This window comes from Pseudophryne corroboree, chromosome 8 (assembly GCF_028390025.1).
Source record: "Pseudophryne corroboree isolate aPseCor3 chromosome 8, aPseCor3.hap2, whole genome shotgun sequence".
Taxonomy (NCBI): Eukaryota; Metazoa; Chordata; class Amphibia; order Anura; family Myobatrachidae; genus Pseudophryne; species Pseudophryne corroboree.
The window spans coordinates 5,975,438-5,998,647 of NC_086451.1; the positions used below are offsets into that span (position 1 = coordinate 5,975,438).

At 48.1% G+C, this 23,210-nt stretch overlaps 1 protein-coding gene across 4 annotated transcripts in view; it reads right to left on the bottom strand.

The window, feature by feature from the left end:
* Positions 1-350: 350 nt before the first annotated feature.
* Positions 351-23,210, bottom strand: part of FAM163B (family with sequence similarity 163 member B) — a 173,578-nt gene continuing 150,718 nt past the window's right edge. For all 4 annotated transcript variants that reach the window (XM_063935839.1, XM_063935838.1, XM_063935841.1 and 1 more), the window contains 2 exons: positions 2,938-3,053; positions 351-2,051 (listed from right to left, as the gene is read on the bottom strand). In XM_063935839.1, the coding sequence (XP_063791909.1) occupies positions 1,668-2,051; positions 2,938-3,030 (477 nt within the window). In that variant the 5' untranslated portion in view covers positions 3,031-3,053 and the 3' untranslated portion in view covers positions 351-1,667. The remainder of the gene's footprint in view (positions 2,052-2,937; positions 3,054-23,210) is intronic.

The following is a 23,210-nucleotide window of genomic DNA, read 5'->3' on the forward strand; positions in this document are numbered from 1 at the left end:
CGGAGATGGAAGGAGCCAGCGAGGGAATTAGGGTGTAACCAGAGATGGAAGGAGCCAGTGCGGGAATTAGGGTGTAATCGGAGATGGAAGTATTGAGTGCAGGAATTAGGGTGTAACTGGAGATGGAAGGAGCCAGTGCGGGAATTAGGGTGTAACCGGAGATGGAAGTATTGAGTGCGGGAATTAGGGTGTAACTGGAGATGGAAGGAGCCAGTGCGGGAATTAGGGTGTAACCAGAGATGGAAGGAGCCAGTACGGGAATTAGGGTGTAACTGGAGATGGAAGGAGCCAGTGCGGGAATTAGGGTGTAACCAGAGATGGAAGGAGCCAGTACGGGAATTAGGGTGTAACCGGAGCAGGAATTAGGGTGTAACCGAAGGAGAATGGAGGCGGTGCCAATGTACATTCTAAAAAATTCCGATGTTTCAGCGAATATAAATAAAATAATATTCATTCTTAACAAAAACATTAAAGCAATCCAAACAAATGAATATTGCAAAAAGACAATTACTGCAACAATGAGCCTGGTGATATCATCACACGGATGTCCAGCAAAGGTCGGAGCTGTGAAGATGCCGCAGCGCTCCCTCTGGCGTTATAACATGCCGCAGCGCATCTCATGCTGTTCTTCAGCAGCTGAGGTTTTTTCGTTCTTGGGCGGGTTTTTTGTCTCGGGCAATTTAATAGATAACATTTTTTAAATGAATGTGGATTTAACCCCATATGTCCCATAATCTCACCATACATAGTTATAAAAAATATCCCACCATTTTCACGTTTTCTGATTAACTTAATACGACATTATGGCGTGGAATGTATTATTATATATATATTTCCACTTCGGAAGATAAACAGTTCCCCCTGTATTATATAAAAACATCCCAGTGTATAAATCTATATATATACTGTAGCAAGAGTTACAGTTAGAACTTTCCTTTGGACCGGGAGGACACTAAGGAAATTCTCGTCTGATTGGTTATCCACCACAGCGTAACCCGGATCTGCCATATTCTCCCTGACATTGTGGCCTAGTCCGTTACAAAAGAATAAACGTGAGAGCTCTCTCTTTTCCCTTTGCATAAATGTCCGACCCCCATTCCTGTCCCGGTAACTGCGTTCAGACCAGACAAACATTTGTTTAGATTACAAAGTTGCATTAATACTATTTGCATACGTAAAAACGTGAATGCTGTCAATACGATACTTAGGATTCCGACAGGTACAGGTTTATAAATAAAATAAAAAGATAACTTATCCATCCGCCCCCACACAAAGACCCTAATGTATCCGTCTGTTTTGTTTTCTTATTGTTTTTTTGCTTGACATTAAAGTGACACATTATATATATTTATATCCGGTACATAATGTATAAGTACATTCATAGTTTTAAAAACAACACGTTGCCATTAATTGAAAAGCTCATACAGCACTGGGAGGAAGTGGTGCGACGGGCTGAATAAGCCTTTGGGGGGGGAGAGTTGTACTGTGCTTTAGTGGGTTTTGCACAATACCACCATAGACTGGGAGACAGAAGCTTCTGGATTTCATTTTCAAGAAAAGATTTCGGTGTATTCTCTGCAGGAAGAGCGGATTCATCCCCCCCCCACCCCACCCCAAACGAGATGACAAAAGAAGTGGTACTGAGCATTGCCGGCGCATCCTTGCCCTCACACATCCGTACTAATACTGCGGCTGCGGGAAAAGGCCTCCCTCATTGCGGACAGGCGGTTGGGATTCAGCACCTGCAAACTGCTCAGGTTGACCGGGAGTTCGATCTCTTCCTGGCTGATCGTCTTGTAGGTGATGCGCTCGCCACCATTTCGGATCTCGTCCGGCGGCTGCAGGAGGAAAGCTGGCGGCTCATTGTGGGAGCAGCCGTGACACACGCTCCGGTAGGGCGGGTGCTTTTTGTTGTAGGGGGAAGCGTAGATGGAAGGGCCATTGGCCAACACTACATTTCGGTTGCAATGTACCGGCGGGAATCGGGAATGGACGGCGAAATCGGGCTCTTCCTCATCCTCTTCCGAGTCCTCCTTCTTGCAGCAGTAATACTGAGGGGGCGACACACAGTACAATCAGCAGCGTCACTAAGAGGACAATCTAGTCAGACAAAGGCAGCAAACTGAGCGGACACGTTACACTGGAGAGCGGATTGCACCTTCAGATAACCTTAGCGCGCCCATTCCTTCATCTATTGCTTTAACTTCCCATCCATGTGCGCTCTGTGCTCTTCACCAAAGCCTTTACAAAATCCAAGTACAGTTCCTCTTTATTGGAACATGCTACAACCCCCCAGTGACCTGCTCTTTGGATAAGCCAGGGGGTGGGCAACGTGCGGCATGCTAGCTTCTGTGGAACTACACATCCCAGCATGCCCTGCCACAGTTTTGCTGTTAGGGCATGCTAAACCTGTCAGGGCATGCTGGGATTTGTAGTTCTACAGCAGCTGGAGTGCCACACGTTGCCCTGCCCCTGGGATAAGCTTTATTCCCAGATCGGTTCCTCTGTCATATCCAGTAGGGCAAGAAACAACCTATTAAATAACTTGCCTGATGATATAAACACATTGCAGAAGAGCACGGAGGTGAGATTTAGTATAGGTTGTAGGGGTGCATGTATAAACCAATAACAAAGCGACCCCTTTATAGACTATTGTTTCCTTACAGAGTAGGTTTGGATCCTGCAATAGGGACTATATTACTGCAGCTCATTTCAGATTAATTAGCACATTTTCTAAGCATTTCAATAAACATTAGATAGTAAAGTCCCTCATTCTATGATCCATCCGTGTGTAAGACATGAACGATGTAATGCCGTTCTCTCTGTGGGCATACCCGCAAGCTGAACCTTACAGCATGTATTTATTATTATTGTATCCATAGCTACAATCACGCAGGCCAATCAGCGGATCTGAGCCGACACCATGTGACACCTTACCTGTAGCCTGCAGTAGCAGAGGACCGCAATAATACACAGAAGTATAACAGTCGCTAAAATTCCACCGGTGATGACCACAGTACCGGCTGTCATTCGACCGTCTCTCCATTAACCACCTAAGATACCGGAAAAGATTATTAATAGGGACGCAGGTTATGTCGCAGGAACATGGCGTGCACTGACATCATATAACAATCGTGTTCTAAAATATATATATTATATATAACTCTTTATTTATTCAGAGTGACCAAACAAATTCAGAACAATACATTTGTAGGTTGAGCCATATACGTATCTCCGATTTTCACAAAAATTATAATTTTGTCCTAAAATATTTTGCTGTGTATCTGCTCCGTCATCTATATTTCCATGCAGGTAGTGAAAGCCGTCTATACATACAACTATTACACATACATACAACTATACAGACAGAAACCATTATCACTGGGAGAGAAGAGTCATACCACCATAATACGTAACAGGGCCACTGCCAGCTGCAGGAGTACCACCAGTGGCCCAGCAATGTGACACACATACACTGTCTGTTCTTTCTGGACTTAGGGGGGTCATTCCGAGTTGATCGCTAGCTGCATTTGTTCGCAGCGATCAGGCAAAAAACGGCTGTTCTGCGCATGCGTATGTGGCGCAATGCACACGCACGTCATACGAGCACAACGAACGATGTAGTTTTACACAGGGTTTACCGAAGCATTTCAATCGCACTGGTGGCCGCAGTGTGATTAGTAGGAAGTGGGCGTTTCTGGGTGGCAACTGACCGTTTTTAGGGAGTGTTCGGAAAAACGCAAGCGTGCCAGGGAAAACGCAGGCGTGGCTGGGCGAACGCTGGGCGGGCTTGTGATGTCAAAACAGGAAATGAACAGTCTGAAGTGATCGCAAGCGCTGAGTAGGTCTGGAGCTACTCTAAAACTGCACAAAAACACTTTGTAGCCGCTCTGCGATCCTTTCGTTCGCACTACTGCTAAGCTAAAATACACTCCCAGTGGGCGGCAGCATAGCGTTTGCACGGCTGCTAAAAACTGCTAGCGAGCGATCAACTTGGAATGATCCCCTTAGGGCCTAATTCAGATCTGATCGCAGCAGCAAATTTGTTAGCTAATGGGCAAAACCATGTGCAGTGCAGGTGGGGCAGATGTAACGTGCAGAGAGAGTTAGATTTGGGTGGGGTGTGTTCAAACTGAAATCTAAATTGCAGTTTAAAAATAAAGCAGCCAGTATTTACCCTGCACAGAAACAATATAACCCACCCAAATCTAACTCTCTCTGCACGTTACATCTGCCCCACCTGCAGTGCACATGGGGCCTAATTCAGACCTGTTCGCTCGCTAGGGTTTTTTGCAGCGCTGCGATCAGATAGTCGCCGCCCACGGGGGAGTGTATTTTTGCTTTGCAAGTGTGCGATCGCTTGTGCAGCCGAGAAGTACAAAAAAGTTTTGTGCAGTTTCTGAGTAGCCCAGGACTTACTCAGCCGCTGCGATCACATCAGCCTGTCCGGGCCCGGAATTGACGTCACACACCCGCCCTGCAAACGCTTCGACACGCCTGCGTTTTTCCAACCACTCCCAGAAAACGGTCAGTTGACACCCACAAACACCTTCTTCCTGTCAATCTCCTTGCGATTGGCTGCGCGAATGGATTCTTCGTAAAACCCATCGCACAGCAACGATCCGCTTTGTACCCGTGCGACGCGCCTGCGCATTGCGGTGCATACGCAGTTCTGGCCTGATTGCAGCGAAAAAACCTAGCGTGCGCTCAGGTCGGAATGACCCCCCCCATGGTTTTGCTCATTAGCTAACAAATTTGCTGCTGCGATCAGATCTGAATTCGGCCCCTATTCTGTGAGAGATGAATGTATTATTCTATATCTGCCAGTCATTACACATCTGATTGCTCTGTGCCCGGAAGCCTGTCTCTAGTGTATCTGATTTGCAGATTAAGGAGATTAATATCCCATCCTTTAATCTATATTATGCAGATGTGCAGAATTCTAACCAAGTATCAATCACATCCATGATCGCTCTGATTAATGATCCTGGATCTCGGCCCTTTTCTCATTTCTACCAGATTGTCTCATGCAAAGGAGAAACACTGATGCTGCTCGGAAGGACTCGCACCCCGGCTCTATAAAGGAACATAGCACGAAACCCGGGGCCGGTGGTAAGAAGATGACACCATATAACACCATCACAGTACCAGGCAGGAAACGCACAGGGCATGCTCAGCCTATTACTGACACCATCACAGTGCCAGGCAGGAAGTGCGCAGGGCATACTCACAGCCTATTACTGACACCAATACAGTACCAGGCAGGAAACGCGCAGGGCATACTCACAGCCTATTACTGACACCATCACAGTACCAGGCAGGAAGTGCGCAGGGCATGCTCAGCCTATTACACCATCACAGTGCCAGGTAGGAAGCGTGCAGGGCATGCTCACATCCTATTACACCAGCACAGTGCCAGGCAGGAAGCGCACAGGGCATGCTCACAGCCTATTACACCATCACAGTGCCAAGCAAGAAGCACGCAGGGCATGTTCACAGCCTATTACTGACACCATCACAGTACCAGGCAGGAAGCGTGCAGGACATGCTCACAGCCTATTACTGACACCATCACAGTGCCAGCAGGAAGCATGCAGGGCATGCTCACAGCCTATTACTGACACCATCACAGTACCATCAGGAAGCATGCAGGGCATGCTCACAGCCTATTACACCATCACAGTGCCAAGCAGGAAGCACGCAGGGCATGCTCACAGCCTATTACTGACACCATCACATTACCAGGCAGGAAGTGCGCAGGGCATGCTCAGCCTATTACACCATCACAGTGCCAGGTAGGAAGCGTGCAGGGCATGCTCACAGCCTATTACACCATCATAGTGCCAGGAAGGAAGCGCACAGGGTATGCTCACAGCCTATTACACCATCACAGTGCCAGGCAGGAAGCGTGCAGGACATGCTCACAGCCTATTACACCATCACAGTGCCAGGCAGGAAGCGCACAGGGCATGCTCACAGCCTATTACACCATCACAGTGCCAGGCAGGAAGCGCACAGGGCATGCTCACAGCCTATTACACCATCACAGTGCCAGGTAGGAAGCGTGCAGGGCATGCTCACAGCCTATTACACCATCACAGTGCCAGGCAGGAAGCGCACAGGGTATGCTCACAGCCTATTACACAATTACAGTGCCAGACAGGAAGCGTGCAGGACATGCTCACAGCCTATTACACCATCACAGTGCCAGGCAGGAAGCGAGCAGGACATGCTCACAGCCTATTACACAATCACAGTGCCAGGCAGGAAGCGCACAGGGCATGCTCACAGCCTATTACACCATCACAGTGCCAAGTAGGAAGCACGCAGGGCATGCTCACAGCCTATTACTGATACCATCACAGTACCAGGCAGGAATTGCGCAGGGAATGCTCAGCCTATTACACCATCCCAGTGCCAGGCAGGAAGCGTGCAGAACATGCTCACAGCCTATTACACCATCACAGTGCCAGGCAGGAAGCGCACAGGGCATGGTCACAGCCTATTACACCATCACAGTGCCAGGCAGGAAGCGCATAAGGCATGCTTACAGTCTATTACACCATCACAGTACCAGGCAGGAAGTGCGCAGAACATGCTCACAGTCTATTATTGACACCATCACAGTGCCCGGCAGGAAGCACGCAGGACATGCTCACAGTCTATTAGACACCATCACAGTTCCAGGCAGGAAGTGCGCAGGACATGCTCACAGCCTATTACTGACACCATCACAGTGCCAGCAGGAAGCGCGCAGGGCATGCTCACAGCCTATTACTGACACCATCACAGTGCCAGCAGGAAGCGCGCAGGGCATGCTCACAGCCTATTACACCATCACAGTGCCAGACAGGAAGCGTGCAGGGCATGCTCAGCCTATTACTGCCAACATCACAGTGCCAGGCAGGAAGCACGCAGGGTATGCTCACAGCCTATTACACCATCACAGTGCCAGGCAGGAAGCACGCAGGGCATGCTCACAGCCTATTACACCATCACAGTGCCAGACAGGAAGCGTGCAGGACATGCTCACAGCCTATTACACCATCACAGTGCCAAGCAGGAAGCATGCAGGGCATGCTCACAGCCTATTACTGACACCATCACAGTACCAGGCAGGAAGCGTGCAGGACATGCTCACAGCCTATCACTGACACCAACACAGTAAAAGCAGGAAGCACGCAGGGCATGCTCACAGCATATTACACCATCACAGTGCCAGGCAGGAAGCGCACAGGGCATGCTCACAGTCTATTACACCATCACAGTACCAGGCAGGAAGCACGCAGGACATGCTCACAGTCTATTACTGACACCATCACAGTTCCAGGCAGGAAGTGCGCAGGACATGCTCACAGCCTAATACTGACACCCTCACAGTGCCAGCAGGAAGCGCGCAGGGCATGCTCACAGCCTATTACTGACACCATCACAGTGCCAGCAGGAAGCGCGCAGGGCATGCTCACAGCCTATTACACCATCATAGTGCCAGACAGGAAGCGTGCAGGGCATGCTCAGCCTATTACTGCCACCATCACAGTGCCAGGCAGGAAGCGCGCAGGGTATGCTCACAGCCTATTACACCATCACAGTGCCAGACAGGAAGCGTGCAGGACATGCTCACATCCTATTACACCAGCACAGTGCCAGGCAGGAAGTGCACAGGGCATGCTCACAGCCTATTACACCATCACAGTGCCAAGCAGGAAGCATGCAGGGCATGCTCACAGCCTATTACTGACACAATCACAGTACCAGGCAGAAAGCGTGCAGGACATGTGCACAGCCTATTACTGACACCATCACAGTACCAGCAGAAAGCACGCAGGGCATGCTCACAGCCTATTACACCATCACAGTGCAAAGGAGGAAGCACGCAGGGCATGCTCACAGCCTATTACTGACACCATCACAGTACCAGCAGGAAGCACGCAGGGCATGCTCACAGCCTATTACACCATCACAGTTCCAAGGAGGAAGCACGCAGGGCATGCTCATAGCCTATTGCTGACACCATCACAGTACCAGGCAGGAAGTGTGCAGGGCATGTTCAGCCTATTACACCATCACAGTGCCAGGCAGGAAGCGCACAGGGCATGCTCACAGCCTATTACACCATCACAGTGCCAGGCAGGAAGCGTGCAGGACATGCTCACAACCTATTACACCATCACAGTGCCAGGCAGGAAGCGCACAGGGCATGCTCACAGCCTATTACTGACACCATCACAGTACCAGACAGGAAGTGCGCAGGGCATGCTCACAGCCTATTACACCATCACAGTGCCAGGCAGGAAGCTTGCAGGACATGCTCACAGCCTATTACACCATCACAGTGCCAGGCAGGAAGCGTGCAGGACATAGTCACAGCCTATTACACCATCACAGTGCCAGGCAGGAAGCGCACAGGGCATGCTCACAGTCTATTACACCATCACAGTACCAGGCAGGAAGTGCGCAGGACATGCTCACAGTCTATTATTGACACCATCACAGTGCCCGGCAGGAAGCATGCAGGACATGCTCACAGTCTATTACTGACACCATCACAGTTCCAGGCAGGAAGTGCGCAGGACATGCTCACAGCCTATTACAGACACCATCACAGTGCCAGCAGGAAGCGCGCAGGGCATGCTCACAGCCTATTACTGCCACCATCACAGTGCCAGGCAGGAAGCGCGCAGGGTATGCTCACAGCCTATTACACCATCACAGTGCCAGACAGGAAGCGTGCAGGACATGCTCACATCCTATTACACCAGCACAGTGCCAGGCAGGAAGTGCACAGGGCATGCTCACAGCCTATTACACCATCACAGTGCCAAGCAGGAAGCATGCAGGGCATGCTCACAGCCTATTACTGACACAATCACAGTACCAGGCAGGAAGCGTGCAGGACATGTGCACAGCCTATTACTGACACCATCACAGTACCAGCAGGAAGCACGCAGGGCATGCTCACAGCCTATTACACCATCACAGTGCCAAGGAGGAAGCACGCAGGGCATGCTCACAGCCTATTACTGACACCATCACAGTACCAGCAGGAAGCACGCAGGGCATGCTCACAGCCTATTACACCATCACAGTGCCAAGGAGGAAGCACACAGGGCATGCTCACAGCCTATTGCTGACACCATCACAGTACCAGGCAGGAAGTGTGCAGGGCATGTTCAGCCTTTTACACCATCACAGTGCCAGGCAGGAAGCGCACAGGGCATGCTCACAGCCTATTACACCATCACAGTGCCAGGCAGGAAGCGTGCAGGACATGCTCACAGCCTATTACACCATCACAGTGCCAGGCAGGAAGCGTGCAGGACATGCTCACAACCTATTACACCATCACAGTGCCAGGCAGGAAGCGCACAGGGCATGCTCACAGCCTATTACTGACACCATCACAGTACCAGACAGGAAGTGCGCAGGGCATGCTCACAGCCTATTAAACCAGCACAGTGCCAGGCAGGAAGCTTGCAGGACATGCTCACAGCCTATTACACCATCACAGTGCCAGGCAGGAAGCGTGCAGGACATAGTCACAGCCTATTACACCATCACAGTGCCAGGCAGGAAGCGCACAGGCATGCTCACAGCCTATTACTGCCACCATCACAGTGCCAGGCAGGAAGCGCGCAGGGTATGCTCACAGCCTATTACACCATCACAGTGCCAGACAGGAAGCGTGCAGGACATGCTCACATCCTATTACACCAGCACAGTGCCAGGCAGGAAGTGCACAGGGCATGCTCACAGCCTATTACACCATCACAGTGCCAAGCAGGAAGCATGCAGGGCATGCTCACAGCCTATTACTGACACAATCACAGTACCAGGCAGGAAGTGCGCAGGACAAGCTCACAGTCTATTATTGACACCATCACAGTGCCCGGCAGGAAGCACGCAGGACATGCTCACAGTCTATTACTGACACCATCACAGTTCCAGGCAGGAAGTGCGCAGGACATGCTCACAGCCTATTACAGACACCATCACAGTGCCAGCAGGAAGCGCGCAGGGCATGCTCACAGCCTATTACTGCCACCATCACAGTGCCAGGCAGGAAGCGCGCAGGGTATGCTCACAGCCTATTACACCATCACAGTGCCAGGCAGGAAGCACGCAGGGCATGCTCACAGCCTATTACACCATCACAGTGCCAGACAGGAAGCGTGCAGGACATGCTCACATCCTATTACACCAGCACAGTGCCAGGCAGGAAGCGCACAGGGCATGCTCACAGCCTATTACACCATCAGTGCCAAGCAGGAAGCATGCAGGGCATGCTCACAGCCTATTACTGACACCATAACAGTACCAGCAGGAAGCACGACGGGCATGCTCACAGCCTATTACACCATCACAGTGCCAAGCAGGAATCATGCAGGGCATGCTCACAGCCTACTACTGACACCATCACAGTACCAGGCAGGAAGTGCGCAGGGCATGCTCAGCCTATTACACCATCACAGTGCCAGGTAGGAAGCGTGCAGGGCATGCTCACAGCCTATTACACCATCACAGTGCCAGGCAGGAACCGTGCAGGACATGCTCACAGCCTATTACACCATCCCAGTGCCAGGCAGGAAGCGTGCAGGACATGCTCACAGCCTATTACACCATCACAGTGCCAGGCAGGAAGCGCACAGGGCATGCTCACAGTCTATTACACCATCACAGTGCCAGACAGGAAGCCCACAGGACATGCTCACAGCCTATTACTGATACCATCACAGTGCCAGGTAGGAAGCGTGCAGGACATGCTCACAACCTATTACTGACACCATCACAGTGCCAGGCAGGAAGCGTGCAGGACATGCTCACAGCCTATTACACCATCACAGTGCCAGGCAGGAAGCGCACAGGGCATGCTCACAGCCTATTGCACCATCACAGTGCCAGGCAGGAAGCGCACAGGACATGCTCACAGCCTATTACTGACACCATCACAGTGCCAGGCAGGAAGCGCACAGGGCATGCTCACAGCCTATTACACCATCACAGTGCCAGGCAGGAAGCGCACAGGGCATGCTCACAGCCTATTTACACCATCACAGTGCCAGGCAGGAAGCGCACAGGACATGCTCACAGCCTATTACTGACACCATCACAGTGCCAGGCAGAAAGCACAAAGGGCATGCTCACAGCCTATTACACCATTACAGTGCCAGGCAGGAAGCGCACAGGGCATGCTCAGCCTATTACTGACACCATCACAGTGCCAGGCAGGAAGCGTGCAGGGCATGCTCACAACCTATTATTGACACCATCACAGTGCCAGGCAGGAAGCGTGCAGGGCATGCTCACAGCCTATTACTGACACCATCACAGTGCTAGGCAGGAAATGAGCAGGGCATGCTCACAGCCTATTACACCATCACAGTGCCAGGCAGGAAATGCGCAGGGCATGCTCACAGCCTATTACTGACACCATCACAGTGCCAGGCAGGAAATGCGCAGGGCATGCTCACAGCCTATTACTGACACCATCACAGTGCCAGGCAGGAAGCGTGCAGGTCATGTTCGGGTTAACTGAAATACTCAAACTGTCAGCCAATGCGGAAGGGTGTGATTACGATTCATCCCCTGGGCATCCAGTGCAGGGTGCAACGGTGAGACTAATTATCACGAGGTCATTACTTGAGTGTTTCAGATGCCCCCCAAAATGTTGTCTCGTTAGGTGACTGCCTTCATTCACCTGATGATCGCATCTTTCCAGCACACAGAGTGTCACCACGGGGAACTAGGTTGCAGTAATTATGTGGTGACCTCTGACGTCTGTTTGTACGCAGATGTAATTGCGAGTCTCTGTGTTACGGAGCTGTTAATGTCAGCCAGTGATACCGCCGTCCAAGAATGAAAGACACGCCACCGGAGCCATCGCAACTCATTCACAATTGCGCACACATTCACAGCCTATACACAATGAAGGAGAACACCGACTGCTAGGGTAGCCCTATGGCGACGCAGACTGGATGCGGCAATAGTGACGTTGGCGCCATGTTTCTCTGCATACATGATCACAGCTGCATATACACTCCATGAAAGCAGAAGTGACAAGCCTGCATTGCGATCGCAACACATGCGCACTCTGACGATAATCGCTTCATTGCGTGACCATCATCCACTGCGTACAAACACGAGCTGCATGCATGATCTGCCATTAATCCCGTGTACACAGTAGCCACGATATCCCAACGGTCACAATTTTGAGAGTGGAATCCAGACAAAGTCCCAATTTTTTGTGAGTACTGTAACGCACCCCTCTCGCAGTCTAACCCTAGCGCCCCCCAGTGCCCAACTATAATACTCACCTGTTGGGATTTGTTGATATTTTGACTGTCAGTATTCCGCAGCCAGTATTGTGACGCACGGAGCGCGTCTGCGTTAGCTCATTGTACTTTACCCGTAACACTGAACATTGGATACAACAAACCAGAATACTTATTTACACAAAATAATGGCCAAATCCAATTGTCTTTTATTGTATCAGCTGCCGGAGATAAGTGCGACCTTTCCAGATGGAGCGCTCTCTCTGTAGGAGAATGCAATAAAATGGCTTTGCAGTAAATCATTAAGACAGAGACCGCAAGAGACAGCCGCAACCTCTCAATAGAAAGGTCAGGGGTTAAAGATTATATTTCATCAACAAAGATGGCACTTGGCAAACTTAATAAAATGGATGTGCTGTAATAGCGTACTACTCCATCATTCCTGCTCCCTGCCATGGTTATAAAACACAATACAAGTAGCTAACAGCTTCCGATAGACGCCGCACATTGTAATGTCTGTATGCATCCTGCCCTAACGTGGCATGCAAACTAATATTGGTAACGTTTAAATCTGCAGCGGCCCCTGGTGGTCACATATGGGAGTGCATTCTCTTAGCCAGCGGGATCAGTATAAGCGAGTCTGGGCCGCAACAAACCTAATATAACTGTTCTTTATTTATTTCCCGCCCTCTGTAATGATTTGCAGAACATCTAATTGGTCCTCTTGCCTCCCCCCAATCTGAGGGGGTAATACACCTTAATGGTAGTCAGGGCCTATCTGACAGCTGAGATGCGTTCTGCGTGGACGTGTGTCCTTAGTCCTGTACCGGTCCCGTCACCTCCACGCCTCTCACCGAGCATCTGATAAATCAATAATGTAAATAGGAGACGAGAGAAAGACAAATGACTGCTAAGCTGGACGTTTATTGGCGTAATGAGTGCGCAGGATGCGCCATTCTCACCTATAAATGCTGGATAGCAACGGCTGCTGTGCCCTACACGAGTTGTGCCTATTGCTGTACTTTGCTACAGGCACCCCAAATAAAACTAAACAGTAAAATATCCCTGATTTGTATTTAAAGCAGAAATAAACGTCCTTTGGCCCTCATTCCGAGTTGTTCGCTCGTTCTTTTTCATCGCATCGCAGCGATTTTCCGCAAACTGCGCATGCGCAATGTTCGCACTGCGACTGCCCCAAGTAAATTTGCTAAGAAGTTTGGTATTTTACTCACGGCATTACGAGGTTTTTTGTTCGTTCTGGTGATCGTTGTGTGATTGACAGGAAGTGGGTGTTTCTGGGCGGAAACTGGCCGTTTTATGGGAGTGTGTGAAAAAACGCTGCCGTTTCTGGGAAAAACGCGGGAGTGGCTGGAGAAACGGAGGAGTGTCTGGGCGAACGCTGGGTGTGTTTGTGACGTCAAACCAGGAACGAAACTGACTGAACTGATCGCAGTGGCAGAGTAAGTCTGGAGCTACTCAGAAACTGCTAAGAAATTTCTATTCGCAATTTTGAGAATCTTTCGTTCGCAATTTTGCTAAGCTAAGATTCACTCCCAGTAGGCGGCGGCTTAGCATGTGCAAAGCTGCTAAAAGCAGCTTGCGAGCGAACAACTCGGAATGAGGGCCATTATCGCCTCGTCCCAGCGGTGAGATCCGGGTTATGCTAATGCAATAATGGAACAGGTTGGTTTATACCGAGTCATTTCTAAAACCAGGTTAAATCCATTAATAGATAAGAGGGAGATAGTGGGCTGCGAGTATACACACATCGGATCAGCTGTATATTCGGTTTCTCCATATATACACAGGACTCTGCAGATTGCTGTGCAGAAAATGAATGGCTACACGACGTAGATGATTGTCAGCTCTGCTGGCCAACAGATCGTCACCTCTGCCTCGACAGACAGAACGCTTGGTGCCCAGCTCCCGTACCCAGGATGAATGAGCCCTCTTTTCTGTAACTACCCCGCAGCAACGCCCGACTTCACTGAATACACATAAATGACACATAAAACAAGACATCATCTCATCTGCCAGAAGAAGGCTCCCTGGGGGAAGCAGCTGGATCATTCCGGAGGCTGCGGAGTCCTCAGGCCCTCCTGCGTCACGGTGGTCCAAACCTGTCTATTTCTCCCCCCTACCTCTCAGATGCTTCCTGCCAGCGCTGAATTGGCAATTTGTACGCACTGAGCGGAGGAAAGGACGGGATTACCACACCGACTCTGGCACACGTACGGGGAGGACCACATCTGTTATTGTGGGAGCAGACAAAGCTCCCTGTGTGCGGCTTCTGGGAGACCTGACGTCCTCAGACCGTCTCATTCCTGAGCTCGCTTCTCTTCTCTAATATTGGGTTTCTGTCTCAGAAATAGGAATGGACGCGCGTCTTGTATTTGCAGTACGTTCTCTGCTCTCAGACTGTTTACACTGAGGCTGGATCTGCCGGCAGACACACATCACACAATGCACTGCCGCCACACAGGGCTAATTGTCCACCATGGCCGGAGCTACAGCTGGCTACACATCCAGCAGTGACCCGTAAATCCCATCCAGCCTGCAGATCGCTCAGCGCGCCGCAGGGAACACGCTGATCAGTAACATTCCCGGTTTCATTGTAAAAGGCAACTGTAAGACACTAAGCCCAAAACACAGGTTCAGATTTATCAAGCCTTGGAGAGTGATAAAATACCAGCCAATGAGCCACTAACTGTCAGGTTACAGGCGGTGTTTGACAAATGGCGGTTAGTATCACTCTCCAAGGCTTGATAAATCTGGGCCACAATTGGCCTTGATAAAGGTCCCACAAAATAACACAACTTGATGTCCGAGTTCCAGTTTTAAGAGCCCGAGTCTATGTCTTGTACGCTGGCCGCAAACGGATGTCTGATGTATCTGCCCCAGTCCTGCCGATCTCTGCGGAGGAACCGACCTCAGCCCCGTGTATACTACTGCAGCCGTCACCGCCATAACCGCCACGACTATACGCCCGCCATACGGTTCTTTACGTGCATACTCCTGACTGCAGCCCAGCCACCACATAGTAACGCTAATTTGGCGGACAGAGAAACCACTGAGAAATACGCCTGACGGAAGAGCCCAGAGATGCGCGTTTTGCAGCACATGTGCGCTCTGCAGAAATAAAGCCAGTGCGAGCTCGCATGCCACTCGGAATTGGTGTTACTGAGCAGGAAGTCATCTGCGCACAACACGATTTCTTCCTGCGCAATCGCAACCTTGGAATGTGCAAGCTAAAGTCCCTAGCCACTGTGACTGCAGCCACTGTGTCCGGAAATAACGGAGCTGGATTATGTGCTCAACAAGCTATATTCCTGAAATATCTGGGACCCTCAGCTCAAACCCATCCTAGCTCTTTCCATCATGCCTAAACCAAACACCCTCCTATTTCCTGCTCTCATCCGCCCAATCGCAAACATCTGATCTCTACTTCTTTCCATCAGCTATATATTGTGCAGCACTGAGTGGTGACATTTCCAGTAAATTAGGACCCTCTGGGTGGGTTCCTGCCTCCTAACCCCCAATGAGGACACACGTTGGACGAACACAATGACCAATATGTGTAGCAGAATCCCATAAATGACCCCCTGAGAGGCTATCTCTGAGATGTCGCCTCTAGTCTGCAATGTGCCCAGAGCAGCTGTATTCAGGACTAGCGTTCTAGCTGGAGGAAAAGAAGCGTCTTTCATTAATCAGGAACCAGGATTGTGCTGAGCAGTAAGTGGCGTGAGCGCATCTCCACAGAACGCTCCGCACTTTCTCCCAGCAGCCTAGACTGTTTAATATCAGTGATGACCTGTTCTGTCTGACGGAGCAGTGGGAGGGCGGCCAGTGACCTAATGATAGAGATATACAAAGTGACAGCGGTGCTGTGGGAAAGCCTGGCTGGCTCGCCAATTGTAATGGCTCTCTGGCGACACAAGATCTCTGATCCCTACTACTCTGACAGTAAATCCCTGATCCCTAATGCTCCAACAGTGACTGCGTGATCCCAATTTTTTACTTCTCAGTAGAGGAACTAAGTGGATCGAGGTGTCCAATCATCTTATTTCTTCACATGCAAACACAACAAGCGCAAGCGCTAAGAGAAAATGTACGGTTAATTACAGGAGCAGTCCAGACGTTTCCCAGCATGCATCTCTGACCTCGGTAATCAGGCTGGCACAGGCTTGTAGGTCACTATATGAGGGAGGGCAGCGGGATGCACACTGGTGGCGATGAGGGGTTTCTACAGCTTGTGTAAGGGCTAAGGGGCAGATGTACTAAGCAGCGGCTTGCAGGAAGCACCCAGTCTCGGCATGCTGTAAGACACTATGTACTGCCGTTCTTAATCCTCGCTGCTCAGTAGATCCACCCTCAAGTACTCCGGCCAGGGTTTCAACTTTGAAGTGGCGTCGCTTTGCTAATAGCTGGGTCCTGACATGAAGTGAAATGGGTGTTTATTGGGGGGGGGGGTGGAGTTGGGAAAATGCAGACGCGCCATGGCCGTTTCAAGCTCATATGTGGAAAAACATGGCTCCTGTGTGGCCACAGATCTGCCCTTACACACGCTGTTCCTCCTTTTTGCATATAGGAGACGAATGTGTACAGAATTGCGAATAAGTCTGCGATATCTCCGGCGGGCGTCTTACTGCTGGGCAGCAGCGTCAATCCGTTGCCTAGAGACACGCAATTGCGTTTACGCTCAAACAATGAAGCCCAAAGTAATTTTACATGAATTAAATATAGTGTAAAAACGTACAAATAAAATATTTCTCAGACCCTTCAGCTGTTACATAACCCCCAGTGACTTTCTGCTTCCCCCCGATAAATACGCGGGGAGCCTGGGGGTGTCTTCCATCTCTGCTGACCCAGCAACACTGTAACACATCCATAGCATTAAGCAGTCACATCCCTTCCTTATACCGAGACACAGCCCACTGCTGCCCCCCAGTGGTAGACAGTGAGGGTGCAAGAACTGTGCCATTACTTCCCACATTATAACAAGTGAATGACTAAAAGGCGTAATTTTAGAGTACGCATTGGTATTGTGCGCTTTACATGTGAGTAATATGCAGAGACAGTGGTAATGTGCGCTTTACATGTGAGTAATATGCAGAGACTGTGGTAATATGCGCTTTACATGTAAGTAATATGCAGAGACAGTGGTAATATGCGCTTTACATGTGAGTAATATGCAGAGACAGTCGCAATGTACGCTTTACATGTGAGTAATATGCAGAGACAGAGGTAATGTGCGCTTTACATGTGAGTAATATGCAGAGACAGAGGTAATGTGCGCTTTACATGTGAGTAATATGCAGAGACAGTGCTAATGTGCGCTTTACATGTGAGTAATATGCAGAGACAGTGGTAATGTGCGCTTTACATGTGAGTAATATGCAGAGACAGTGCTAATGTGCGCTTTACATGTGAGTAATATGCAGAGACAGTGCTAATGTGCGCTTTACATGTGAGTAATATGCAGAGACAGTGGTATTGTGCGCTTTACATGTGAGTAATATGCAGACAGTGGTATTGTGCGCTTTACATGTGAGTAATATGCAGAGACAGTGGTATTGTGCGCTTTACATGTGAGTAATATGCAGAGACAGTGGTAATGTGCGCTTTACATGTGAGTAATATGCAGAGACAGTGCTAATGTGCGCTTTACATGTGAGTAATATGCAGAGACAGTGCTAATGTGCGCTTTACATGTGAGTAATATGCAGAGACAGTGCTAATGTGCGCTTTACATGTGAGTAATATGCAGAGATAGTGGTCATGTGCGCTTTACATGTGAGTAATATGCAGAGACAGTGGCAATGTACGCTTTACATGTGAGTAATATGCAGAGACAGTGATAATGTACACGTTACATGTGAGTAATATGCAGAGACAGTGGTAATGTGCGCTTTACATGTGAGTAATATGCAGAGACAGTGGTAATGTGCGCTTTACATGTGAGTAATATGCAGAGACAGTGGCAATGTACGCTTTACATGTGAGTAATATGCAGAGACAGTGGTAATGTGCACTTTACATGTGAGTAATATGCAGAGACAGTGCTAATGTGCGCTTTACATGCGAGTAATATGCAGAGACAGTGCTAATGTGCGCTTTACATGTGAGTAATATGCAGACAGTGGTATTGTGCGCTTTACATGTGAGTAATATGCAGAGACAGAGGTAATGTGCGCTTTACATGTGAGTAATATGCAGAGACAGTGCTAATGTGCGCTTTACATGTGAGTAATATGCAGAGACAGTGGTAATGTGCGCTTTACATGTGAGTAATATGCAGAGACAGTGGTAATGTGCGCTTTACATGTGAGTAATATGCAGAGACAGTGCTAATGTGCGCTTTACATGTGAGTAATATGCAGAGACAGTGCTAATGTGCGCTTTACATGTGAGTAATATGCAGACAGTGGTATTGTGCGCTTTACATGTGAGTAATATGCAGAGACAGTGGTAATGTGCGCTTTACATGTGAGTAATATGCAGAGACAGTGCTAATGTGCGCATTACATGTGAGTAATATGCAGAGACAGTGGTAATGTGCGCTTTACATGTGAGTAATATGCAGAGACAGTGGTAATGTGCGCTTTACATGTGAGTAATATGCAGAGACAGTGCTAATGTGCGCTTTACATGTGAGTAATATGCAGAGACAGTGCTAATGTGCGCTTTACATGTGAGTAATATGCAGAGACAGTGGTATTGTGCGCTTTACATGTGAGTAATATGCAGAGACAGTGGCAATGTACGCTTTACATGTGAGTAATATGCAGAGACAGTGGTAATGTACACGTTACATGTGAGTAATATGCAGAGACAGTGGTAATGTACGCTTTACATGTGAGTAATACGCAGAGACAGTGGCAATGTGCGCTTTACATGTGAGTAATATGCAGAGACAGTGGTATTGTGCGCTTTACATGTGAGTAATATGCAGAGACAGTGGCAATGTGCGCTTTACATGTGAGTAATATGCAGAGACAGTGGTAATGTACACGTTACATGTGAGTAATATGCAGAGACAGTGGTAATGTACACGTTACATGTGAGTAATATGCAGAGACAGTGGTAATGTGCGCTTTACATGTGAGTAATATGCAGAGACAGTGGCAATGTACGCTTTACATGTGAGTAATATGCAGAGACAGTGCTAATGTGCGCTTTACATGTGAGTAATATGCAGACAGTGGTAATGTGCGCTTTACATGTGAGTAATATGCAGAGACAGTGCTAATGTGCGCTTTACATGTGAGTAATATACAGAGACAGTGCTAATGTGCGCTTTACATGTGAGTAATATGCAGACAGTGGTATTGTGCGCTTTACATGTGAGTAATATGCAGAGACAGTGGTAATGTGCGCTTTACATGTGAGTAATAATATGCAGAGACAGTGCTAATGTGCGCTTTACATGTGAGTAATATGCAGAGACAGTGGCAATGTACGCTTTACATGTGAGTAATATGCAGAGACAGTGGTAATGTACACGTTACATGTGAGTAATATGCAGAGACAGTGGTAATGTGCGCTTTACATGTGAGTAATACGCAGAGACAGTGGCAATGTGCGCTTTACATGTTAGTAATATGCAGAGACAGTGGTATTGTGCGCTTTACATGTGAGTAATATGCAGAGACAGTGGCAATGTGCGCTTTACATGTGAGTAATATGCAGAGACAGTGGTATTGTGCGCTTTACATGTGAGTAATATGCAGAGACAGTGGCAATGTGCGCTTTATATGTGAGTAATATGTAGAGACAGTGGCAATGTGCGTTATACATGGGAGTAATATGCAGAGACAGTGCTAATGTGCGCTTTATATGTGAGTAATATGCAGAGACAGTGGCAATGTGCGTTATACATGTGAGTAATATGCAGAGACACTGGTAATGTGCGCTTTATATGTGAGTAATATGCAGAGACAGTGGCAATGTGCGTTATACATGTGAGTAATATGCAGAGACAGTGGTAATGTGCGCTTTACATGTGAGTAATATGCAGAGACAGTGGCAATGTGCGTTATACATGTGAGTAATATGCAGAGACAGTGGCAATGTGCATTATACATGTGAGTAATATGCAGAGACAGTGGCAATGTGCGTTATACATGTGAGTAATATGCAGAGACAGTGGCAATGTGCGTTATACATGTGAGTAATATGCAGAGACAGTGGTATTGTGCGCTTTACATGTGAGTAATATGCAGAGACAGTGGCAAGGGCCCTCATTCCGAGTTGTTCGCTCGCAAGCTGCTTTTAGCAGCTTTGCACACGCTAAGCCGCCGCCTACTGGGAGTGAATCTAAGCTTATCAAAATTGCGGACGAAAGATTCGCAATATTGCGAAAAGACTTCTCTGTGCAGTTTCTGAGTAGCTCGAGACTTACTCTTCCAGTGCGATCAGTTCAGTGCTTGTCGTTCCTGGTTTGACGTCACAAACACACCCAGCGTTCGCCCAGAAACTCCTCCGTTTCTCCAGCCACTCCCGCGTTTTTCCCAGAAACGGTAGCGTTTTTTCAAACACTCCCATAAAACGGCCAGTTTCCGCCCAGAAACACCCACTTCCTGTCAATCACACTCCGATCTCCAGAACGAGACACTGGCAATGTACGTTATACATGTGAGTAATATGCAGAGACACTGGTAATGTACGCTTTACATGTGAGTAATATGCAGAGACACTGGCAATGTGCGTTATACATGTGAGTAATATGCAGAGACACTGGTAATGTGCGCTTTACATGTGAGTAATATGCAGAGACACTGGCAATGTGCGTTATACATGTGAGTAATATGCAGAGACACTGGTAATGTGCGCTTCACATGTGAGTAATATGCAGAGACACTGGCAATGTGCGCTTTACATGTGAGTAATATGCTGAGACACTGGCAATGTGCGCTTTACATGTGAGTAATATGCAGAGACACTGGCAATGTGCGTTATACATGTGAGTAAAATGCAGAGACACTGGCAATGTGCGCTTTACATGTGAGTAATTTGCAGAGACACTGGCAATGTGCGTTATACATGTGAGTAATATGCAGAGACACTGGCAATGTGCGCTTTACATGTGAGTAATATGCAGAGACAGTGGCAATGTACGCTTTACATGTGAGTAATATGCAGAGACAGTGGTAATGTGCGCTTTACATGTGAGTAATATGCAGAGACAGTGCTAATGTGCGCTTTACATGTGAGTAATATGCAGAGACAGTGGTAATGTGCGCTTTACATGTGAGTAATATGCAGAGACAGTGCTAATGTGCGCTTTACAAGTGAGTAATATGCAGAGACAGTGGTAATGTGTGCTTTACATGTGAGTAATATGCAGAGACAGTGCTAATGTGCGCTTTACATGTGAGTAATATGCAGACAGTGGTATTGTGCGCTTTACATGTGAGTAATATGCAGAGACAGAGGTAATGTGCGCTTTACATGTGAGTAATATGCAGAGACAGTGCTAATGTGCGCTTTACATGTGAGTAATATGCAGACAGTGGTATTGTGCGCTTTACATGTGAGTAATATGCAGAGACAGAGGTAATGTGCGCTTTACATGTGAGTAATATGCAGAGACAGTGCTAATGTGCGCTTTACATGTGAGTAATATGCAGAGACAGTGGTAATGTGCGCTTTACATGTGAGTAATATGCAGAGACAGTGCTAATGTGCGCTTTACATGTAAGTAATATACAGAGACAGTGCTAATGTGCGCTTTACATGTGAGTAATATGCAGACAGTGGTATTGTGCGCTTTACATGTGAGTAATATGCAGAGACAGTGGTAATGTGCGCTTTACATGTAAGTAATATGCAGAGACAGTGCTAATGTGCGCTTTACATGTGAGTAATATGCAGACAGTGCTAATGTGCGCTTTACATGTGAGTAATATGCAGAGACAGTGGTATTGTGCGCTTTACATGTGAGTAATATGCAGAGACAGAGGTAATGTGCGCTTTACATGTGAGTAATATGCAGAGACAGTGCTAATGTGCGCTTTACATGTGAGTAATATGCAGACAGTGGTATTGTGCGCTTTACATGTGAGTAATATGCAGAGACAGAGGTAATGTGCGCTTTACATGTGAGTAATATGCAGAGACAGTGCTAATGTGCGCTTTACATGTGAGTAATATGCAGAGACAGTGGTAATGTGCGCTTTACATGTGAGTAATATGCAGAGACAGTGCTAATGTGCGCTTTACATGTAAGTAATATGCATAGACAGTGCTAATGTGCGCTTTACATGTGAGTAATATGCAGACAGTGGTATTGTGCGCTTTACATGTGAGTAATATGCAGAGACAGTGGTAATGTGCACTTTACATGTGAGTAATATGCAGAGACAGTGCTAATGTGCGCTTTACATGTGAGTAATATGCAGAGACAGTGCTAATGTGCGCTTTACATGTGAGTAATATGCAGACAGTGGTATTGTGCGCTTCACATGTGAGTAATATGCAGAGACAGTGGTAATGTGCACTTTACATGTGAGTAATATGCAGAGACAGTGGTATTGTGCGCTTTACATGTGAGTAATATGCAGAGACAGTGGCAATGTACGCTTTACATGTGAGTAATATGCAGAGACAGTGGTAATGTGCGCTTTACATGTGAGTAATATGCAGAGACAGTGCTAATGTGCGCTTTACATGTGAGTAATATGCAGAGACAGTGGTAATGTGCGCTTTACATGTGAGTAATATGCAGAGACAGTGCTAATGTGCGCTTTACAAGTGAGTAATATGCAGAGACAGTGCTAATGTGCGCTTTACATGTGAGTAATATGCAGACAGTGGTATTGTGCGCTTTACATGTGAGTAATATGCAGAGACAGAGGTAATGTGCGCTTTACATGTGAGTAATATGCAGAGACAGTGCTAATGTGCGCTTTACATGTGAGTAATATGCAGAGACAGTGC